Source organism: Maylandia zebra, linkage group LG19 (assembly GCF_041146795.1).
Source record: "Maylandia zebra isolate NMK-2024a linkage group LG19, Mzebra_GT3a, whole genome shotgun sequence".
NCBI classification, from domain to species: domain Eukaryota; kingdom Metazoa; phylum Chordata; class Actinopteri; order Cichliformes; family Cichlidae; genus Maylandia; species Maylandia zebra.
In genome coordinates, this window is record NC_135185.1 from 22,574,139 (window position 1) to 22,593,443 (window position 19,305).

General features: G+C 40.0%; 1 protein-coding gene across 3 annotated transcripts in view; it reads left to right on the plus strand.

Moving 5' to 3' along the window:
- The window catches only part of LOC101463970 (nardilysin), a 31,932-nt gene extending 15,327 nt beyond the window's left edge, over positions 1-16,605 (plus strand). For all 3 annotated transcript variants that reach the window (XM_004540289.4, XM_012923118.3, XM_012923115.4), the window contains exons 14-32: positions 4,605-4,663; positions 5,105-5,159; positions 5,284-5,388; positions 5,870-5,993; positions 6,279-6,365; positions 8,749-8,868; positions 8,996-9,047; positions 9,361-9,511; positions 10,918-11,045; positions 11,194-11,356; positions 11,570-11,601; positions 11,804-11,942; positions 12,062-12,109; positions 12,209-12,261; positions 12,895-12,978; positions 13,209-13,299; positions 13,531-13,647; positions 15,560-15,649; positions 15,757-16,605. In XM_004540289.4, coding sequence (XP_004540346.1) covers positions 4,605-4,663; positions 5,105-5,159; positions 5,284-5,388; positions 5,870-5,993; positions 6,279-6,365; positions 8,749-8,868; positions 8,996-9,047; positions 9,361-9,511; positions 10,918-11,045; positions 11,194-11,356; positions 11,570-11,601; positions 11,804-11,942; positions 12,062-12,109; positions 12,209-12,261; positions 12,895-12,978; positions 13,209-13,299; positions 13,531-13,647; positions 15,560-15,649; positions 15,757-15,978 — 1,920 coding nt within the window. In that variant the 3' untranslated portion in view covers positions 15,979-16,605. The remainder of the gene's footprint in view (positions 1-4,604; positions 4,664-5,104; positions 5,160-5,283; positions 5,389-5,869; positions 5,994-6,278; positions 6,366-8,748; positions 8,869-8,995; positions 9,048-9,360; positions 9,512-10,917; positions 11,046-11,193; positions 11,357-11,569; positions 11,602-11,803; positions 11,943-12,061; positions 12,110-12,208; positions 12,262-12,894; positions 12,979-13,208; positions 13,300-13,530; positions 13,648-15,559; positions 15,650-15,756) is intronic.
- The last annotated feature ends 2,700 nt before the right edge of the window (positions 16,606-19,305 follow it).

A 19,305-nucleotide genomic window follows, 5' to 3' on the forward strand; every position in this document is an offset into this window, starting at 1 on the left:
CCCTCCTAACTACAGTTTTATCAGTGAGGCCAGGGTGAGCAGGAGAGGAGGAGGGGTTGCTGTCTTATTTAATGAATCATTTCAATGTAAGCAGCTATCTCCTGGAAGTTTTCAGTCTTTTGAATATGTGGCTTTACAGCTGAAGGCCCCATCCAAAGTTGTGTTTCTTAATGTTTACAGGCCTCCCAAATACTGCACAGACTTAATGACCTCAGTGAACTGCTGTCTGTGATCTGTGTTGATTTCGACTGTGTAATTATTGTTGGGGATTTTAACATCCATGTGGACAACCCTCAGGACAAAGGGACTAAAGACCTGAGTAACACTCTGGGCAACTTTGGGCTGACTCAGCATGTAACAGAGGCCACACATAATAGAGGACACACTCTCGACCTACTGATCTCCAAGAGCCTGAGCATTTCAAACATTACTGTGTCTGATGTGGGCTTATCTGATCATTACTGTGTTTTCTTTGAAAGTAAAATCTCAGCCCACACAAATATATCAACAGCAGTGATCACAAAACGGTGTATAACTGAAGACAGTAGTGAGATCTTTAACCAGGTCTTCCCATTAACACCTGACCTGTCCAAAGGTTCAGTCAATGAGCTCGTCAATAGCTTTAATGCAAAAATGTTAAATGTAATGGACACTATTGCCCCCATTAAGGTGAAGGTTATCTCTGGAAGGAAAAAGTCTCCATGGAGAAACTCCACACTAGTGAAAAATGAAAAAAGAGAGTGTAGGAAAGCTGAGCGCAGATGGAGAAAAACAAACCTCCAGGTTCATTATGACATCTATAAAGAGAAACTTCACAATTATAATTTACAACTGAGGAGTGCAAGAAGGTCCTACTTCTCTGACATCATCACTAAAAACAGCCATAATGCTCGGGTCTTATTTTCTACAGTTGACAGGCTAACAAACCCTCCTGTGCCAGTGGCAGCTGAACTTCATTCAACCATGGCCTGCAATGACTTTGCCAAATTCTTCACAGACAAAATCCAAAAGATTAGACAAGCAGTTGGAACATCAACAGCAGATCCAGGATATGTACTGTGTCCACCGAAAAGCTGTTTAAACACCATCAAACAGTTTCACCCTATTAACAGCAAAGACCTGGAGGACATCTTAGGTCAACTGAACTCCTCCTCCTGCTGTTTAGATGTCCTGCCAACAAGTTTTTTCAAAAAGGTCTCAAAGACTTTAGAGTCGGACCTGTTACAGATCGTCAACTTTTCCTTAATGTCAGGTGTGTTTCCAGAACCACTAAAAACTGCTGTAATCAAACCTATACTGAAAAAGGACAATCTTGACAAGACACAAATGAACAACTACAGGCCGATCTCAAATCTCCCATTTTTAAGTAAGATCATTGAAAAAGCAGTTTCTCAACAGCTCAATTACTTCTTAACACAGAATAACTGCTACGATGCCTTCCAGTCAGGTTTTAGACAGAACCACAGCACTGAAACCGCTCTGACAAAAGTGTTTAATGACATATGTCTGAATACAGACAGTGGAAAAATGTCAGTCCTAGTTTTACTGGATCTCAGTGCAGCATTTGATACAGTTGACCACAACATATTACTCAAACGACTGGAGAACTGGGCAGGTCTTTCAGGAACTGTACTAAACTGGTTCAAAACATACTTAGAAAACAGGAAATACTTTGTATCAATAGGTAACTTCACATCTGAGCAGACAAGTATCACATGTGGAGTTCCCCAAGGTTCCATCTTGGGACCCCCTCTGTTTAACATTTACATGCTCCCACTGGCACAGATTATAAAGAACAACAAAATAAACTACCACAGCTATGCAGATGACACACAAATATATATCACAATGTCACCAGGAGACCGAGGCCCTGTACAGGCTCTTGGTAAATGCATTGAGGAAATCAATGACTGGTTGTGCCACAATTTTCTCCAACTAAACAAAAACAAAACTGAAGTAATAGTCTTTGGCGCCAAAGAAAAACGATTACAGGTCACCAGAGAACTTCAATCTATACATCTAAAAACCACAAACCAGGCGAGAAATCTGGGTGTAGTGATGGATGCAGACCTAAACTTAGAAAAACACATTAAGACAATAACAAAGTCAGCTTACTATCACCTCAAGAATATTTCAAGGATAAAAGATCTGATGTCTCAACAGGACCTGGAAAAACTAGTCCATGCATTCATTTTTAGTAGGCTTGATTACTGTAACAGCATCTTTACAGGTCTACCTAAAAAATCAGTCAGACAACTACAGCTCATTCAGAACTCTGCTGCTCGAGTCCTCACTAAGACCAAAAAAGTGGACCACATCAGTCCAGCTCTGAGGTCTTTACACTGGCTACCTGTCCGTCAGAGGATAGACTTTAAAGTTCTGATGCTGGCCTATAAAGCTCTGAATGGTTTAGGACCAAAATACATCAGTGACCTGCTGACCCAGTATGAACCTTCCAGATCCCTCAGGTCATCTGGATCCGGTCTTTTATCAGTTCCCAGAGTCAGAACCAGACACGGAGAAGCTGCATTCAGCTTTTATGCTCCTTATATCTGGAACAAACTCCCAGAAAGCCTCAGATCAGCTGAAACACTCAGTTTATTTAAATCCAGGTTGAAGACTCACCTGTTCTCAGCTGCATTTGAATAAAGCACCAAATCCACACTTTTAAGCTTAAATTTCAAAACTTACACTAACTACTGATCTTATCTATTTCTAATTTTATCTGTTTTGGTTTTATATACTGTTTTGTTTGTTTGTTAAGCTTAAATTTCAAAACTTACATTAACTACTGATTTTATCTACTGTTCTGATTTTATCTGTTTTGATTTTATATACTGTTTTGTTTGTTTGTTTGTTTGTTAAGTGGGTTTAGAGCTCTGGGTAGCTCCCCAGTTGGGTCTAGACTGGGTCTAGAGAGTATTTTAAATTCAGGGAATTTAAAATAGAAAGTAGCTCGTCCACAGAAGGACTGGTAGCTCCCCTTACGATAAGGGTTCAGATCGCGCGAACAGGTGTGGGATTAGAGCTCTGGGTAGCTCCCCAACTGGGTCTAGACTGGGTCTAGAGAGTATTTTAAATTCAGGGAATTTAAAATAGAAAGTAGCTCGTCCACAGAAGGACTGGTAGCTCCCCTTCCGATAAGGGTTCAGATCGCGCGAACAGGTGTGAAATGTGTGTGTTTAGTTAGTTAGTTTGTTTGCTTGTTTTAATTAATTTTAAATCATGCTTTTTATTTGTTTTTGTTTCTAATGTCTCTGTAAAGCACTTTGAATCACCTTGTTGTTGAATTGTGCTATACAAATAAATTTGCCTTGCCTTGCCTTGCCTTGCCTTGCCCTGCCTTCTCCTCCTGTTAGACACACAGCAAGCCAACTTAATATGAAACTGGTGCCGGCAATAAAAACCTCCTGCAGTTCAGAAAAGTGTTCCCTCACAGGTTTAAGGCTGTATTTGTATAAGGGGTTAACTTTGCTTGGAGCTTGCCTTAGGTAGCCCATAGAGTATTACAGAAAGCATACAGCTCTCATTTAAGTAAGTACAATTTATTTATATAGCACTTTTCACATATAAAAATCAAAAAGTAAAACATAATAGCAGGCAAAGAGCACCATAAATACAAAAAGGACAATTTCTTTTTGTATTTATTATGAGGCTACTGCTGGCTAACTTGACTAGCATAAAAATGGACACTGACAAACAGCTATTCTAGTGCTATTCAAAGATAACAGAATGCACCCCACCTGCATCTCATATGCTCATGAATAAGCATGCTGCTTCTTACTTGTACAGTCTTCACAAGGATTGGGGATTGTGCCACAAACTGTGTACAGACACTAGTGGAAAAAAGATCAGATTTTGCAACAAGACTGAGACCATAAAAATCTGCCTGCATTTTTAAAGTGTCTGCTTCGTAGCTGGTCTTGGCAAGAAACAGTCTGGTGCATAATTCCACTGTAATGAAGATATTATGTATTAATTAGCGAGACTATGAAACCAGTGGACTTTCCAGTCTTTGTGCTAGCTAAGCAAATCAGTTACTGGCAGTAGCTTCATACCTGGTGTACTGCTATGAGAGAGGCATCAATCTTTTTTATAACTCTGGGCAAGGAAGCAAATGCATATTTCAAAATATCAAAAGGCCCCTTTAAAATTGATGTCTGGAGTTAGAAAATACTAATTTTAAGTTATTGTAAGTGATTTTTTACTTTGTCACAACTGATGAACAATGGTTTTGTTCAATGGTAATAATTATTTTTTTACTCTTACTATTACTTTAACAGAGATTTGATATTTTCATTTACATGTCTGATTCTCTAAAAGTGGGATCAAGACATGTATTACTGAGCTGTTTAGTATTCTGAATGAAACCACTTTTTCCAACTCAGTTTTCAGAGCTGTTCTAATGACTATAATCAGGTAACCATAGTTAACATGATTGGCAACTTCTTTTTGGCATCACTGTAATTGTTATGGATCATAAAACTTAACAATACCTCCATATCGATTGATTGCAGAAAGGAAGGAATCATTTTTTGCTGGAATTCTACTAACAATAAATGTGGTTATACACTAATAATTTGCTTGTCTGTGGCTTTTAACAGGTGACTCGCCTCGTGTTCCAGTACCTGAAGATGTTGCAGACACTTGGACCACTGCAAAGGCACTTTCTTTCACTCACTTTCTCTCTCACTCACACACACACACCTTCAAATCAATCTTAACTCTTAAACAGTGCTTTAAATGGGGTCTATAAAAGTGAACACAGGTCCACCGGTCCTCATTTTTCCAAAAATATCCTCACTAAGATAGGTAGATATAAGATAGGTATATTTCTCAGTTTGAAATCAAATATACAACATGGATTTTCTGTCTGTTTGATTGTCTGACTCATTGTGTAGTTGTAGTAAATGCTGCTTTATTTGAGATAGTGACAACATAATATGTGTGGTTGGCTGTTATTTGTATATTTATGGTCTTATTATTTTTGTTATTATTATGTTCCTTATTCTGTCTTAGAGAGTGCTGGTGTTGTGGCGTCTAAGCAATTTTATGAGGTGAATAAAAGTTGTAATTCTTTGTTTCTGTCTGTCTGTGCACTCAGGATATATGAAGAGATTCAGAGGATTGAAGCAAATGAGTTTCACTATCAGGAGCAAGTAAGGCTAACAGCCTTCATTAGTCGCTGAGTTGCCGTGTTTTGGACATGTAGCAATGTATCATTGTTATTATCAATGAGATTGTGTGAGTAAAGCCTCTCGATTTTGATTTTCTCTTTGCCAGATTGATCCTATAGAGTACGTGGAGGACATTTGTGAAAACATGCAACTGTTCCCTAAAGAAGACTTCCTGACAGGAGATCAGTTGATGTTTGAGTTCAATCCAGAAGTAAGTAGTTCAGTAGTTCTGGGAGTGAACCACTTTCAGGGCTTTTATTCTAAAATGCAAAATGTCCTTTTTTTAGATAAAGATGTTAATGAAACAGGTCACTCAAAGGTAGAAAAATATAGATGTGTTTCTCATCGCTCCTTTAATGATTTTGTTTCTAATATGTTTCTTAGAGCTGAGATCCTCTTTTCTGCTGGTGGATGTTATTTTGCATCAAAAGTTACAGTCTAATTGTGGCTTTGCATATTTTTTGTGTTAACGCCTGTTCTCTTTTTTTGTCTCATTGTTTTTGGCTGCTAAAACTGTCTCCCATTAATGTTGATGTTCTTTAGAAAGGGAGGAAATATGATCTCTCTCTGTGCTGCAAACATCTTTTGATTTGATTTTGTGTGTGTGTGTGTGTGTGTGTGTGTGTGTGTGTGTGTGTGTGTGTGTGTGTGTGTGTGTGTGTGTGTGTGTGTGTGTGTGTGTGTGTGTGTAGGTGATCAGTGCAGCTCTGTCTCTCCTCACCCCTGAGAAAGCCAACCTGATGCTGTTGTCACCAGAACATGAGGGCCAGTGTCCCCTCAGGGAGAAGTGGTTTGGCACACAATACAACGTGGAGGGTGTGTGTGTGTGTGTTTACTGTGACTGTAGCAGTTGCTTCGTACATTGTAAGCGTTCAGTGAATACATTGTCTTTTTTTCCCTTGTGTGGTGGTATTCAGCCACATATAAAGCAGAGCCAGCAGTAGAAATGCCAGCATTTATCTCTGTCTTTTATATGGCAAACAATGGCGTTGGAAAAGCATTTAAATTAAAATATAAAAGTAGAGAGTTCACTTTATTCAGCAGTTGAATCAAATTGGCAAGTATTTCTTATGTGTTAATAGATGTTTAACCTTCATACAGATATCCAGCAAGAGTGGATGGAGCAGTGGACAAGAAACCTGGAGCTTACTGCTGACCTCCACCTTCCTGCAGAGAATAAGTTCATTGGTAGGTGAAGAAACTTCTTTTTTGCATTATGGGCAAAAAAGTAGGTCTTTCTGGCCTAATCTGCTGCATGCTGTATCTGAAAAGTGTCCAATACGATGATCTGGACAAGATGTGCTCCAGCAGTTTGGACTTTAGCTCTCCATTAATCCATCCACGAAATACCGGTAATCAGATATATTGACCAAACCTGGAGGAACTGAGTGTTTTTGTCAGTGTATTTTGTCATTTCTAATGCTCCCTTGTTAGTCACTGATCTAGCTGAGGTGTATTAATTCAAGCTAAAATTTGTGAAGTCAGGATGGTATTTTTCACTCTGGGGGAGGTTGAGTGATTTGAAACCCCATTCGGAGCATTTGCAGTAAGTTTTCTCCCCCTTACCTCGGCAGTTATTAAAGCAGCAGTTAAATGTTGTTGCACAGCATGTTTATCCTCCTCCTATAATTTAAGTCCAGGGGAGAGAAACTTTGCTTTTTAGAAGTGGAGTGTTAAATTAGCTCAACCCATATTTTGACAACAGCGCAAGATGGAGAAAAATGTTTGAGAGATCACAATAGCTGTGTCGGAGGAAAGATGGTCCTGTTTTTGTTGGCTTACCCTTGTATAGCTTAACTGATTTCATGTGTGGTAAATTATGTATTTAATACTATTTTATTCCAGGCTTTTCTTGTTGTAGTCTAGCAGAAATTCTTTGTTTTTCTGTACAAATCAAGCCACAGCTTCTGTTGGAAAATGAAAAACTTAAAGTGCCACAAACTGTAGTTCCTCGAATGGCCACTTGAGGCTGGCTTCAAAAGCAAGTTAGTCCCCATAAACCAGGGTTAGAGAACTCCAGGCCTCGAGAGCCGGTGTCTTGCAGGTTTTAGATCTTACCTTGGGTCAACACACCTGAATCAAATGATTAGCTCATTACTAGGCCTCCGGAGAACTTCAAGACATGTTTAGGAGGTAATTTAGCCATTTAAATCAGCTGTGTTGGACCAAGGACGCATCTAAAACCTGCAGGACATTGGCTCTCGAGGCCTGGAGTTCCATACCCCTGCCATAAACAGTGTTACCAGCTTTAGAGCACAAATACACTTGCTTTCAGCCTGGTACAGAACACCACATTGGTCTTTATCACTAATTTCCCTGTTCATGGCGGGAGTACAGGGAGTACATTTAGTTGAACTTCGATTTTAAGTTGTATTAAGGCTCAAAATATAAGAGGATGCTGTGTCATCCTGTGATTGGTTTTTATTAGAGGACACACTCTGAGAAGTCTCCTGCTTGTTTTGTTTTATAACCTTTTTTTCCCAGACATATTTAAATTCCATTTAATATCACATTGAATTATTGATGCATCTTGATAACCAGACTAGTTAAATATTGCTATCCATATCTGATCAAAAATCAGTCAAATCAGTCTGTAGACGCCTACGTTATCCATGATGCAACTCAACGCCTTGCAGCTTGGTCAGACATGTAAGGCTAATTTGACCATAAGCCTGTGGCTTGTGGTTATGGGGCAAGCATGGGAATTTTTTTTTTCGACCTGCAACAGCAAAATGCCCCCCAAAAAATACAGTTGTGGAAAAAAATAAGTATTCAAGATTGAGATTCAGTTTGGGGGATGTTATTAGTTTTACAAATAATTGAAGTTATTTCATTACAGATTACAAGGTAAACTGTATTTTAGAATCCACTAATAAATAAAGGTTATAATAATACAACACCTAACACCTTAAATATTGTAGCAGAACAAAATTATGGAAAAGTTACAAATCAGTTTTGAACAACTTGTCGTTATAGTTATAAAATTTCACTGTGAAATAGATTAAATCCATCACTGTCTGCATTTTCAAACGTACCACATATTTGGCTACAACAAAATGAACGAATTTTATTAAGTGAATTAATTTAAAAGTAGAACGAAAACACACAGGGCCAGCTCCTGTAATGTACCAATGGATAAAGTTTGGATTGTAAATTCAGACCGATCGGCACAAAAATGGTTACACAGCACCAGTTATATTTGCTGATTGCATGGATTGAACGGTGTATGTTAATTAAAGGTCAATATTTTAATTTAAACACAGAAAAACAAAACACCTCTGGCTCACTTCTGGCCAAATGCAAAGGTTGATTCATTCTGTCGTTGCAGTTTGCTTACAAACTTTGTAAAGTGACAGACCTACGCGGCCAGCTTTACTAAAAGCTGGCAGCTTCACTTTCTGGCCCAAGGGTTTCTGAATCATTTATTGTGGGGGTAACATCTTTCTCTGTGTTGACAAGCGACTACATGTTTATCCCTAAACTGTATATAATGAATTGTCGAAAGTCACGCATTATTTATGAGGCTGCACCGAGTGGAATGGTGATTTATTGTGTGTGTGCACTTGTTCAGCCACTGACTTCACCCTGAAGCCCTCTGACTGCCCAGACACCGAGTTCCCAGTCCGGATAGCCGACAGCGACAGGGGCTGCCTGTGGTACAAGAAAGATAACAAATTCAAAATCCCAAGAGGTAGACTGTGTGTTAGTGTGTGTGTACTTGTACTGTGTGCATCAATTAGCATGCAAGATGTTACTTTAAAGGTATTTAATGTCATTAGGGAATGGTTGACACCTGCTTGCTCTCTCTTCTTCTTTAGCCTACGTCAGATTCCACTTAATCTCTCCAGTAATCCAGCAATCCGCTAAGAAGTGAGTTTAAGCTCAGATAAGAGTTTGTGAAAATAAGTGTTTGTTTTTTGCTATGACCTTTGTTAATGTCTGCTTTTTAATCGTCTCTCTCTCTCCCACTGCCTCCACTTATGTCTTTTTGTCACTTTTACCCTCCCTCCCCCACGTTTCTCCTTCCTCTGTCCTTCCTCCTTCTTTTTCTATTTTGCCTGTTTTTTTTCCCTCTCTATCCTCCATCTCATCCTTCTTACCTCCTTCTGTACTATTCCCTGCCCTCTCTCTATTTCACTTTTCTCTTATTCTCTTTATTTGTCGCCTTCCTCTTGCGCTCCAGTGTGGTCTTGTTTGACCTTCTGGTAAACATTCTGGGCCACAACCTGGCAGAGCCAGCCTATGAGGCTGAAGTGGCCCAGTTGGAGTATAAACTGGTTGCTGGTGAGCACGGACTGGTCATCAAAGTTAAAGGATTTAACCACAAGCTTCCTGTGAGTAAGCATACATACACACATAGATAAACAGTTTGGATAGTGGCAGTTGCATTTTAGGCTCTGTACACCACCACAGGGGATTTTAAATCAAACATTCAATATACAGCTTTAATTCAAGGGGCTTTACAAAAATTTTGCTTAACTGTTTAGGAATTATATCAATTTTTATACATAGTCAACATTTTTAAAGGCTCGAAGTTAATTGGACAAGCCGATATAATTTTAAATTCATGCTTGGATAAAAATCCTTTGCAGTCAGTGAGTGCCTGAAATCTACTTGAGATGGTCTGCCAGGCTTTTACTGTACCCGCCTTTAGTTGGGACTCGCTGCCTTCTGTTTCGTCTTCAGTAACTGAAAACCATGCTGTGTTGGGTTGAGATCAGGTGACTTACTTGGCCATTGAAGTACATGCCTATGTCTTTGTCTTGAGAATCTCTTGGGTTGCTTTTGCAGTATGCTTTGGATCATTTTCCCATTTTAACTGTGAAACAGTATCCAATCACGTTTGAAGCTGTTGGCTAAATGTGAGCAGAGAGCATAGCCCTGTACACTTCAGTATCCTCCCTGCTACTTCTATCAGCAGTCACATCATCACTAAACACTACTGACCCAGTTTTACTGGCAGCCATACACGCCAAAACATTGCCGCCACCATGTTTGACAGATAGCGTGGTATGCTTCAGATTATGAGCCGTTCCTTTCATTCTCCATACTTTTGGCTCCCCACGATTCTGGTACAAGTCAAACTTGGGTTTATATGTCCAAGAAATTTGGCATATTTTCTGGATAAGTCGAATCTGGCTTTCCAGTTCTTATGTCTTTGTCACCTTGTCATAAACCCGCTATAATCACATTCACGAAGGTGTTTCTTGATTGTAGATTTTGTCAATGACATGTCTACATCCTTGTGACTGTGAAAAGGTTTTTCTCAAACAAGGATTGACTTATTCGATGTAGTTGTTCCTGTGGTCTCATCAGTGCATTCCTTTTAAAGAATGTACCAGAGTGTTGATTTGGAAGCTCTGATAGGTTTATTGCAGTTTTTCAGTGTAATTATGGACTCCTTCACTTGAATCATCTCTTTGGAGCTCATGTTGACGATTCCAGAGAAAAGACACCAAATGCAAGTCCAACACTTGGAATAAGCTTCAGCTTTTGATCTGCTTAATTGTTATAAAATAACAGGAAATGGGCCTCAGCTGGCCATAAAAATGTCTGTCTGTGATACGTTTATTTTAAAATCCACTCTGTTGGTGTTTAAAGGCTAAATTTATTTTAATCTCAAAACAGTTACAAACACAACTGTACGTGTAATTGTTTTGCATACATTAAACCACAAACTGAATAAGAAAGAATCTTATGTAATGTATGTGTGACTTGTTGACCATGTTTTTGTCTGTAGTTGCTGTTTCACCTGATCATTGACCACCTGGCAGATTTCTCGGCCTCCTCTGACGTCTTCAGCATGTTCGCAGAGCAGCTGAAAAAAACCTACTTCAACATCCTCATTAAACCTGAGAAACTCAGCAAGTACGTTGCTTCCCCATTGCTATGTGAGATTATCGAGTGTATGTTGCCTTCTAGTGGTGAAATGTGTGACAGCCCTAAATAGAAGAGCCTCCGGTCGTCACCGTCCTCTTTTATCTTCTCGCTCTCATCCTTTTTTTTTCTCCTCCAGGGACGTGCGCTTGTTAATCTTGGAGCACTCTCGCTGGTCCATGGTGGACAAATATCAGGCTCTAACAGCTGGTTTGACCACTGAAGAGCTGACTGAGTTCAGCCGGAGCTTCAGAGCTGAGCTCTTTGCAGAGGGACTGGTGCAAGGGAACTTTAGCAGTGCAGTGAGTGGACAGCAGACAGCACACAGACAAGCATACTGATTGACAATAATATTAGCTGATTAGAGTGAATCAGTCAACGTTCACGTCTACTCTTGCCTCAGTTGCTACTGGGTGTACTTGACATTGCCCTCGTGCTTGGCTGATTGCCTCTCCTCACTCTCTTTCTCTCTTATCTCTCACTATTCATTACTCTTTATTGTATTTCCTCCACAGGAGTCTGTGCAGTTTCTGCAATATGTCACAGAGTAAGTCAGTTATTACACTGAATGCACTCCCTAATGAGAACACCAATACTATACAATCAAATAGATTTGTTTGCTATAATACGCCGTGATTCACATCAGCTTCAGTTGTTTAGTCCATGATTCGCCTTTGCTTTTTTTTTCCTCTCTCCTCTTTACCTTCTCACTTATTTTACTCCCTCTCTCCTCGTGTCTTGCCTGGCAGTAAGTTGCAGTTCTCCAAGCTGACAGCGGAGGTACCGGTGATGTTCAGAGTGGTCGAGCTTCCACAGAAGCACCACATCTGTAAGGTCAAATCACTCAATAAAGGAGACGCCAACTCGGAAGTCACTGTTTACTACCAGGTATACACACACAATGTACATGCACGTCTACAGGTCATCAAGTCGTTTTATCTCTGAAGGTTCATTTTTTTACGCACACAAATTCATTCCCATTTTCTTTCTGTTTGCGTTTTATTCAGTCTGGCCCCAAGGCTTTAAGGGAGCACACGCTGATGGAGCTGTTGGTGGTGAGCATTACAATATGTTGCTTCTCTGTTTCCACACACTCCCTCTTTGATGCCGTCATCCCTCCATTGTTGACTGAGTTGTTTTGGGGGGGGTTTCAGATGCACATGGAGGAGCCCTGCTTTGATTTCCTCAGGACCAAAGAGACTCTGGGGTGAGTTTCTGCTGCGTTCGATAATATTTTTCTGTTCATTTAAAACCAAATTTCTGAAACTAAGCGAAACAGTGAGTTTTTCCATTCAAATTAGCATTACACGCTAATATTTTTCTAAAACTAGAAAGCTGCAGTTAATTTGATTTATTTGCATTTGTCCTAAATGTGCTCCATATGGAAATACACAACTTTTCAAAGTAACTTTCTTAATATATCCAGTTCTCTTCCTCTTTTTTTTTTTTTTTTTTGCCATTTTGAGGGTATTGAAGTTATTTTATGTGAAAATCAAAGGTATGCAGAGAAACTAACCTTCTGTTTCCACCTACACGTCTCTGTCTGTATTGTATTTCATTACTTTGCCTTCTAGAAGGAACAAGTCTGTGCCGACCTTGTTAAGAGACTGTCGGGTTTCTGTTTGGTGTGTCTGAAATGTGGGAGATAGTAATATTTAAACCTTTGCCAAGCTGCTCTACTTCTACTGGGACAAATGCTTTTCACATTGAAATTCAGTTTTCATACTTGCCAGACTGGTTTTATTACAGAGTGCAAATCAGATGTAATGCAGTTTTTCATCAGCTTATTTCACCCGTATTTTCTCTAATCCTAAAGCGTTCTTTTTGTCTCCGTCTGCAGATACCATGTCTACCCCACCTGCAGAAACACCTCAGGCGTTCTAGGTTTCTCTGTCACAGTGGAGACACAGGCCACGAAGTTCAAGTGAGTCTGCAACACACAATGGAAACCTTTAATTTGCCCAAAGCAAGATACGATTTATCTTAACACTTTTCCCAAAACCAAGGTAAATCTATCTTGCTATTCATCCAAACCCAAGCTGCAATTTATCCATGTGGCCATGGAAAGTGAAGCAAGTGGAAGTGATAAATGACTAAAGGAATCCAATGCGTTCTATACCCTACAATATATCTCTTACCTCTCATCTCTCTCAGCACCGAGCTGGTGGAGTTAAAGATTGAAGAGTTCTTGACTTCATTCGGAGAGAAGCTCAATGCACTGACTGAGGAGGCCTTTAATACTCAGGTCTGCGTAAATGTGTTTTGTTTTTTCTTATTGTATTCATGAGTTTCCCATTCTTATGGAAAAAGATACAGAAAATGCTGCCTATCCAGAAATTTTCTAAATGTCAAAAGTTGTATCTCATTCCATTAATAACACATTTCTGAGTCATGTAAAACCCGGCTGAATGCCTAAATGTGAAGCTGCACTGTGGAAGAAGTGACTAGAAAGCCTGTGTGCTCGTGTTTTCTGCAGGTGACTGCTTTAGTGAAGCTCAAAGAGTGCGAGGACACACATCTTGGTGAGGAGGTGGACAGGAACTGGGCAGAGGTGGTTACGCAGCAGTATGTGTTCGATAGGCTCAATAGAGAGGTGAGGACAACACGGTGTTTAAAATAACGGCTCTGATGTTGTTTAAGACGTGCTCGTGCTGCTAAAGTAGTTCTGAACCGTGACCTTGATGACCGTGGGACAAATCCTTTGGTTTTGAGGGTTGTGGGTTAGTGCCTTTTTGTTCTGGTGCATTACAGGGTTGCAAAACATTGTTAATATAATTAACAGAATGACGAATGCTATTCACTTCCTCTATGAATGTATTGCTGCTGAATGGGAGTATATTCTCACATAATTGCAGTTGCCTTACTCTTAACAGTTTGCCCCAACTTTGTCATCTAGACTCCACTATGGGCACATGTATGGTCCTACCACGGGTCCTCCAATTTAGTGGAAGTCTGGACTTTGTTTGGGACATTGCAACAGCGCATTCTTTTCTTTTTCAGCCATTCTGTTGAAGATTTGCTGCTGTTCTTGGGATCATTGTCCTGTGGCGTGAGCCCAGCTTTTGCTGTTAGCTGACAGATGGGCTCACGTTCGACTGTAGAATATTTTGGTATACAGTGGAGTTCATGGTTGACTCATTGCGGTCCTGTGGCTGCAAAACAATCCCAAATCATCACCTCACCACCAACGTACTTGACAGTTGCTACGAAGTGTTTGTGCTGATGTGCTGATTGGTTTTCACCGAGTGTGGTGCTGTGGATTATGACCAGATATCTCCACTTGGGCCGTGTCTGGACATTGTTCCAGAAGTTTTGTGGTTTGTTAAGATGCCGTTTTGCAAAGCTAAGGCTTGCAGCCATGTTTTTATTATTATCATTATTATTATTATTATTATATACAGAAAAGGCTTTCTCCTGGCAATCCTTCTAAACAATCCACACCTTTTCAGTCATTTTTAAATGGGACAGTCATACGTGTTAACATTTAATATTATAGCTGAGGCCAGTAGAGTCTGAGATGTAGCTCTTGGGGTTTTTTGCTGCTTTTTTTTTTCTCTGAGCATTGTGGGATCCACTCTGGGGAAGATTGGCAGCTGTCTTGAGTCCACTGAATAATCTTTCTCACTGTAGAATTAATGGACTGCAAATTGTTTAGAAGTTGTTTTCTTAACATCATTGTCAATGTCTTCTTTCTTGGCACTCTGTTGCACACACCTGAATGCACCAGACCTACAACCTGCCAAAACATCTGCTTTTATAGAGGCGGTCACTCTTTCTGATGATCAGTTTTATCAAGTGCATTTTATCAACAGCACCTGGCTGCTACTTACACTCTTAGTTCCTCTGGAAACATTAAGGATATTTTTAGTTTTTAACACGCTGATTTTACATTTATGCTTTTTTTGTTTTTGATAAGAAAATGACGGTGAAATGTTTGGGTTTTTTTCTATCCCAGGTTATTTGAATCCACTTTTAAGATCTGCTAAAGACCATCTTTAATTATGGCCTCATACATAAAACCTTAAGTATAAATAGAGGGTGCGCTTCCTTTCTATGATGGCTATATATGTCTATATGTATATATTCTCAGCGCTCTACAAAATATGAACATAGTTAATGCAAAGTATACAGCAAGCAAGAGAGAAATAACAAGTATTAATGAGAATGTTCACACCACTTGCATTTTCAAAGTTCAGTAGCTGAAGTTTGTGTTTTTAGGTCCTCAGATAGACGTTGCCAAAGGAACAGATCACAGAAAACGTATTACAGAACCTGTTTTATTTGTGCTCTATGAAAGCACAACACTATCTCAAAACTAATTGACCCACTGGGGACAGATAAACTGGCTGTTTGGTACTGTCAACATTGTTACCTCTCTAATTCATAGGAAAAAAAATGTGGTTTATCCTTTTAAAACATGCTTGGTTCTGACACTGAGAATTAAGCTGTTACATTTCCAGTGAATGGTTCTGTCTTACCATTGGTCTGTGCCACTGTGTGTTCAGATCGAGGCTCTGAAACAGATGACGAGAGATGAACTCGTCTCTTGGTTCAAAGAACATCGTGGACAGAGCAGCAGGAAGCTCAGTGTGCATGTAAGCAATGCCTTTGTGTTTATGTTACACAGTTCTTCACTTTTCTTTGTGTTTTGGACATGATATACTTTATATCTGTAATAATTTCGTCTCTCTGTGTCCTTAAGGTGGTGGGATTTGGTGCTGAAGAGAATGATGAGGAGGGCAGTGGTGAAAAGCAGGAAGAAAAAGGCAAAGATGAGGATTTAAGGAGCTCAGCCTACGGTGAAGTGTCTAAGCTTAGTTTCCTTCCCGCCTCTCCCAAAGTGGAAGGTGCCATAGCCATCGTGGACATTCCTGCTTTCACTGAAGGCCTGCCCCTCTTTCCCTACCACAAGATACTTAAATAAACTTGTGCTCAGACTGTGAGACGGACTTACTCAGCCACATTCAGGGACTCTGCCTCATTAGAGATGCAGGCACTTAATATGAGGTGAAGGAAGGTTGAAGCAGCTTTGGCTCCTTTCTGGACCTGGATTTCGACTCTGGAGCCCAGCTGTAGGTTTTCCCCACGCTCTGCGCATAAGCAAAAAGACTGAGAGTGATGATAGAGTTTTCTTTTAGCTAACTGATAGTCTGTTCTGCTTTCTCACATTCAATTATTTTATATCCTCAGCAGCTGCGAGAAACTGAAATTCTTTGAATCAGATTCTCATTTATTTGGTTCTCCGAGCTGTAGTGCTGCTACAGAAGTTAAAATCTGTATTTTCCGCTGTCTGCGTCGCAGTCCAGACTGAGTATAATTCAATTTAAAAACACAAATCGACTGTGAAAACAGCAGAAATGCTTTGAACTCCATGCGTGTGAATTTGTGTGCTGGATTTCAGGCTCTGGTGTGTGCTGCGGTTATTGGGTGACCTGGATCGTGCTGTGCTGTGAAACTGCAAAGAAATAAATCATCATCAGTCGATGTTGAGTGAATGAATGAAGCCGTTTAAGCTGTCTTCACAGCAAAAATACACTGAAACTTCAAATCATTGTGACTCTTATGTGACTCATGTTAAATTTGAAAGGAGTTTTGATGTTCTGGGTGCAGTTTTCTTGGCATGCAGTCACATTAAATAACACAGATGGCACAGAGAGACGAGTAGTTGCTAGAATCAACTGCGTCACACACTCAGGTTATTTTAAAGTCAGAAATGTTTGCATGCCGGTGACTCAACGTGATGTCATTTCTACAACTTTAAATTATGTGAAAATTATACATTACTCACAGACGCTCTGCCCGAACCATGAAGAAGAGGCTGCCGCAGGTGATTTTGTCTTGGTCTTGTGCTTGGAGATACTTTGCATTATTGAATGTATTTAAAAAAAAAAAAAAATTAAGCCCAGCTCAGTAGAGCATGTTAACAGAATTGACTAATATGCCTCATACTGTAGAAAAGCCTTCACCTGCTGCAGCTCCACACGTGATGATAATTGTTACAGCTTTGTGATGGAAGGCAAAACAGCTTGTTGGCATAAGATTCACATGGTTCCTGTACCACACCACACATGGCTCTTCTTCAGGCTATGCAGAGGCAAATCCACGGCTCATACTCTTACTGCATTGGGAGTGTGTTTGACAATGTAGCTTTGCTAATCAGATGCTTTCCAGATGGTATTACATGATGGATCAAATTTTGATGGTACTTCTCTGTGTTCATAATTGCATACATTTTGACAAAATCCCCAACACTACTGGCTGAAATATAGCCCCAAACCATGACACCAAACACTGTTGTACCTCTCCCCTGACCACCTCCTCACGTGTTGACAATAAACCTCAAATTTGGATTAGTCGTTCTAGAAGACCTGTTGACCTTTTTCATACCTCAGCCTTTTCTCTGAATTTCCCCTTGTAAAGATTTTCTCCTGGGCAGCCACACTTCCACTGAGACCATTTCTGATTAGTGAACAGTAGACGCATCAACTTAAAGGATCAGGATGCATCTCTTGGGTCCTGTTTCAGGTCTTTGCTGGATATCTTAAGGATATGACTATTAGATACTGTTCCTCTGCTCCACTTCTGTCCTCTACTTGTCCAATTTCCTAAGAATTTTTAAGAACACACTGCACTGCTGAGATATGCCAAGTTCACCTTGCTGGTACAAAAATACTCTTTTATTCCTGTCAAACTATGTTATCTTTGGCATTTTTCATAAAGTTAGATAAAAAGGCTAATTATGAAATAACTGATGTGTTTTTACAAGAGGTTGCTAGTAAAGTGCTTAAAGATAGTTTATAACTAGTTCTGTGCTAAGTTGTCTGTTATGTTTCGTCACGACACTGCTTCATCCATGAGTTAGGTGCCGTTATAAGTTTGATTGATTCGTAGGGCAAACAAAAGAAAAAGTTTTTATTTTAATAATGATGGAAGTACAGTCCCGATCAAAAGTTTAAGACCACTTGAAAAATGGCAAAAAAAAATTTTTTGAATGGTTAGATCTTAACAAGGTTCCAAGTAGAGCTTCAATGTGCAACAAGAAGAAATGGCAGAGCGACAAAACATTCTTTTGAGCATACAATTTATTGAAAACAACACTTAAACTGAAACATGCTGTTTTAGAGCTGATCAAAAGTTTGAGACCACATGCCTTTAAAAGGCCAAATCTGCAAAAATGTGGATTCGTTGTCATTTTCTGTCAGGTAGTCACACTGTCACAACGTTCTAATGAAAAAGGCAAAAAACTTTCCCTTTTTGAACGTGGTCGGGTTGTTGAACTGCATAAACCGGGGCTCTCGCAGCGCGCCATCGCAGCTGAGGTGGGATGCACTAAGACAGTCATTTGGAATTTCTTAAATGATCCTGAGAGTCATGGAACGAAAAAGTCAAGTGGAAGACCCAAAAAAATTTCACCAGCACTGAGCTGGAGGATCCAATTGGTTGTCCGTCAAGACACTGGACGATCCTCGACCCAAATCAAGGCTGTTACTGGTGCCGACTGCAGCCCCGTAACCATCAGACAGCAACTGAGACTGAAGTTGGGCATCAAAAACCAAAAATGTCTTCAAAGGCCTCGTCCCCTTGAACGCCACAGAACTGACCATTTGGACTTTGCAAGAGAGCACCAAACATGGGACATTGAAGGGTGGAAGAAAGTTTTATTCTCTGATAAGAACAATTTAACCTTGATGGTCCTGATGGTTTCCAAGGTTACTGGCATGACAAGCCACCTGAGATGTTTTCTACGTGCCACAGTGGTCTGGGGTGCTTTTTTCCTTCAGTTGAACAATGGAGCTTCAGGAGGTGCAGGGGTGTCAAACAGCCACTGGCTATGTCCAGAGTCAGCGGCCAGAAGTTGCAACCCAGAAGTTGCAGAGAGCATCCCTCATGGCCCCCAGATTTGACCCATTTAGTCAATTTTTTACAGATTTGGATTATAATGCATATTGATACAAAATATAATCAACAAATCATAGATTATAATAGGGTGAGATAATAAAAACAACTGCTTCTTGGTAATACCACAAAATAAGGGGGGGGGGGGATGAAGCCTGGTTAAAATTTAATCAATGCTACCTGTGGGAAGGATCATGTTTCTACACTCCTTTTAATGGTACAATGTGGAATTAATTTGATCGTTCTGGATGTATGGCAGCAAATATGTTCTACTCTACAGCACCGCAGAGCATTGCTGGTGGTGACAAACAGATCTAATTAGCTTTGACTATATTGGTCTAAGCATTGCCTCAGT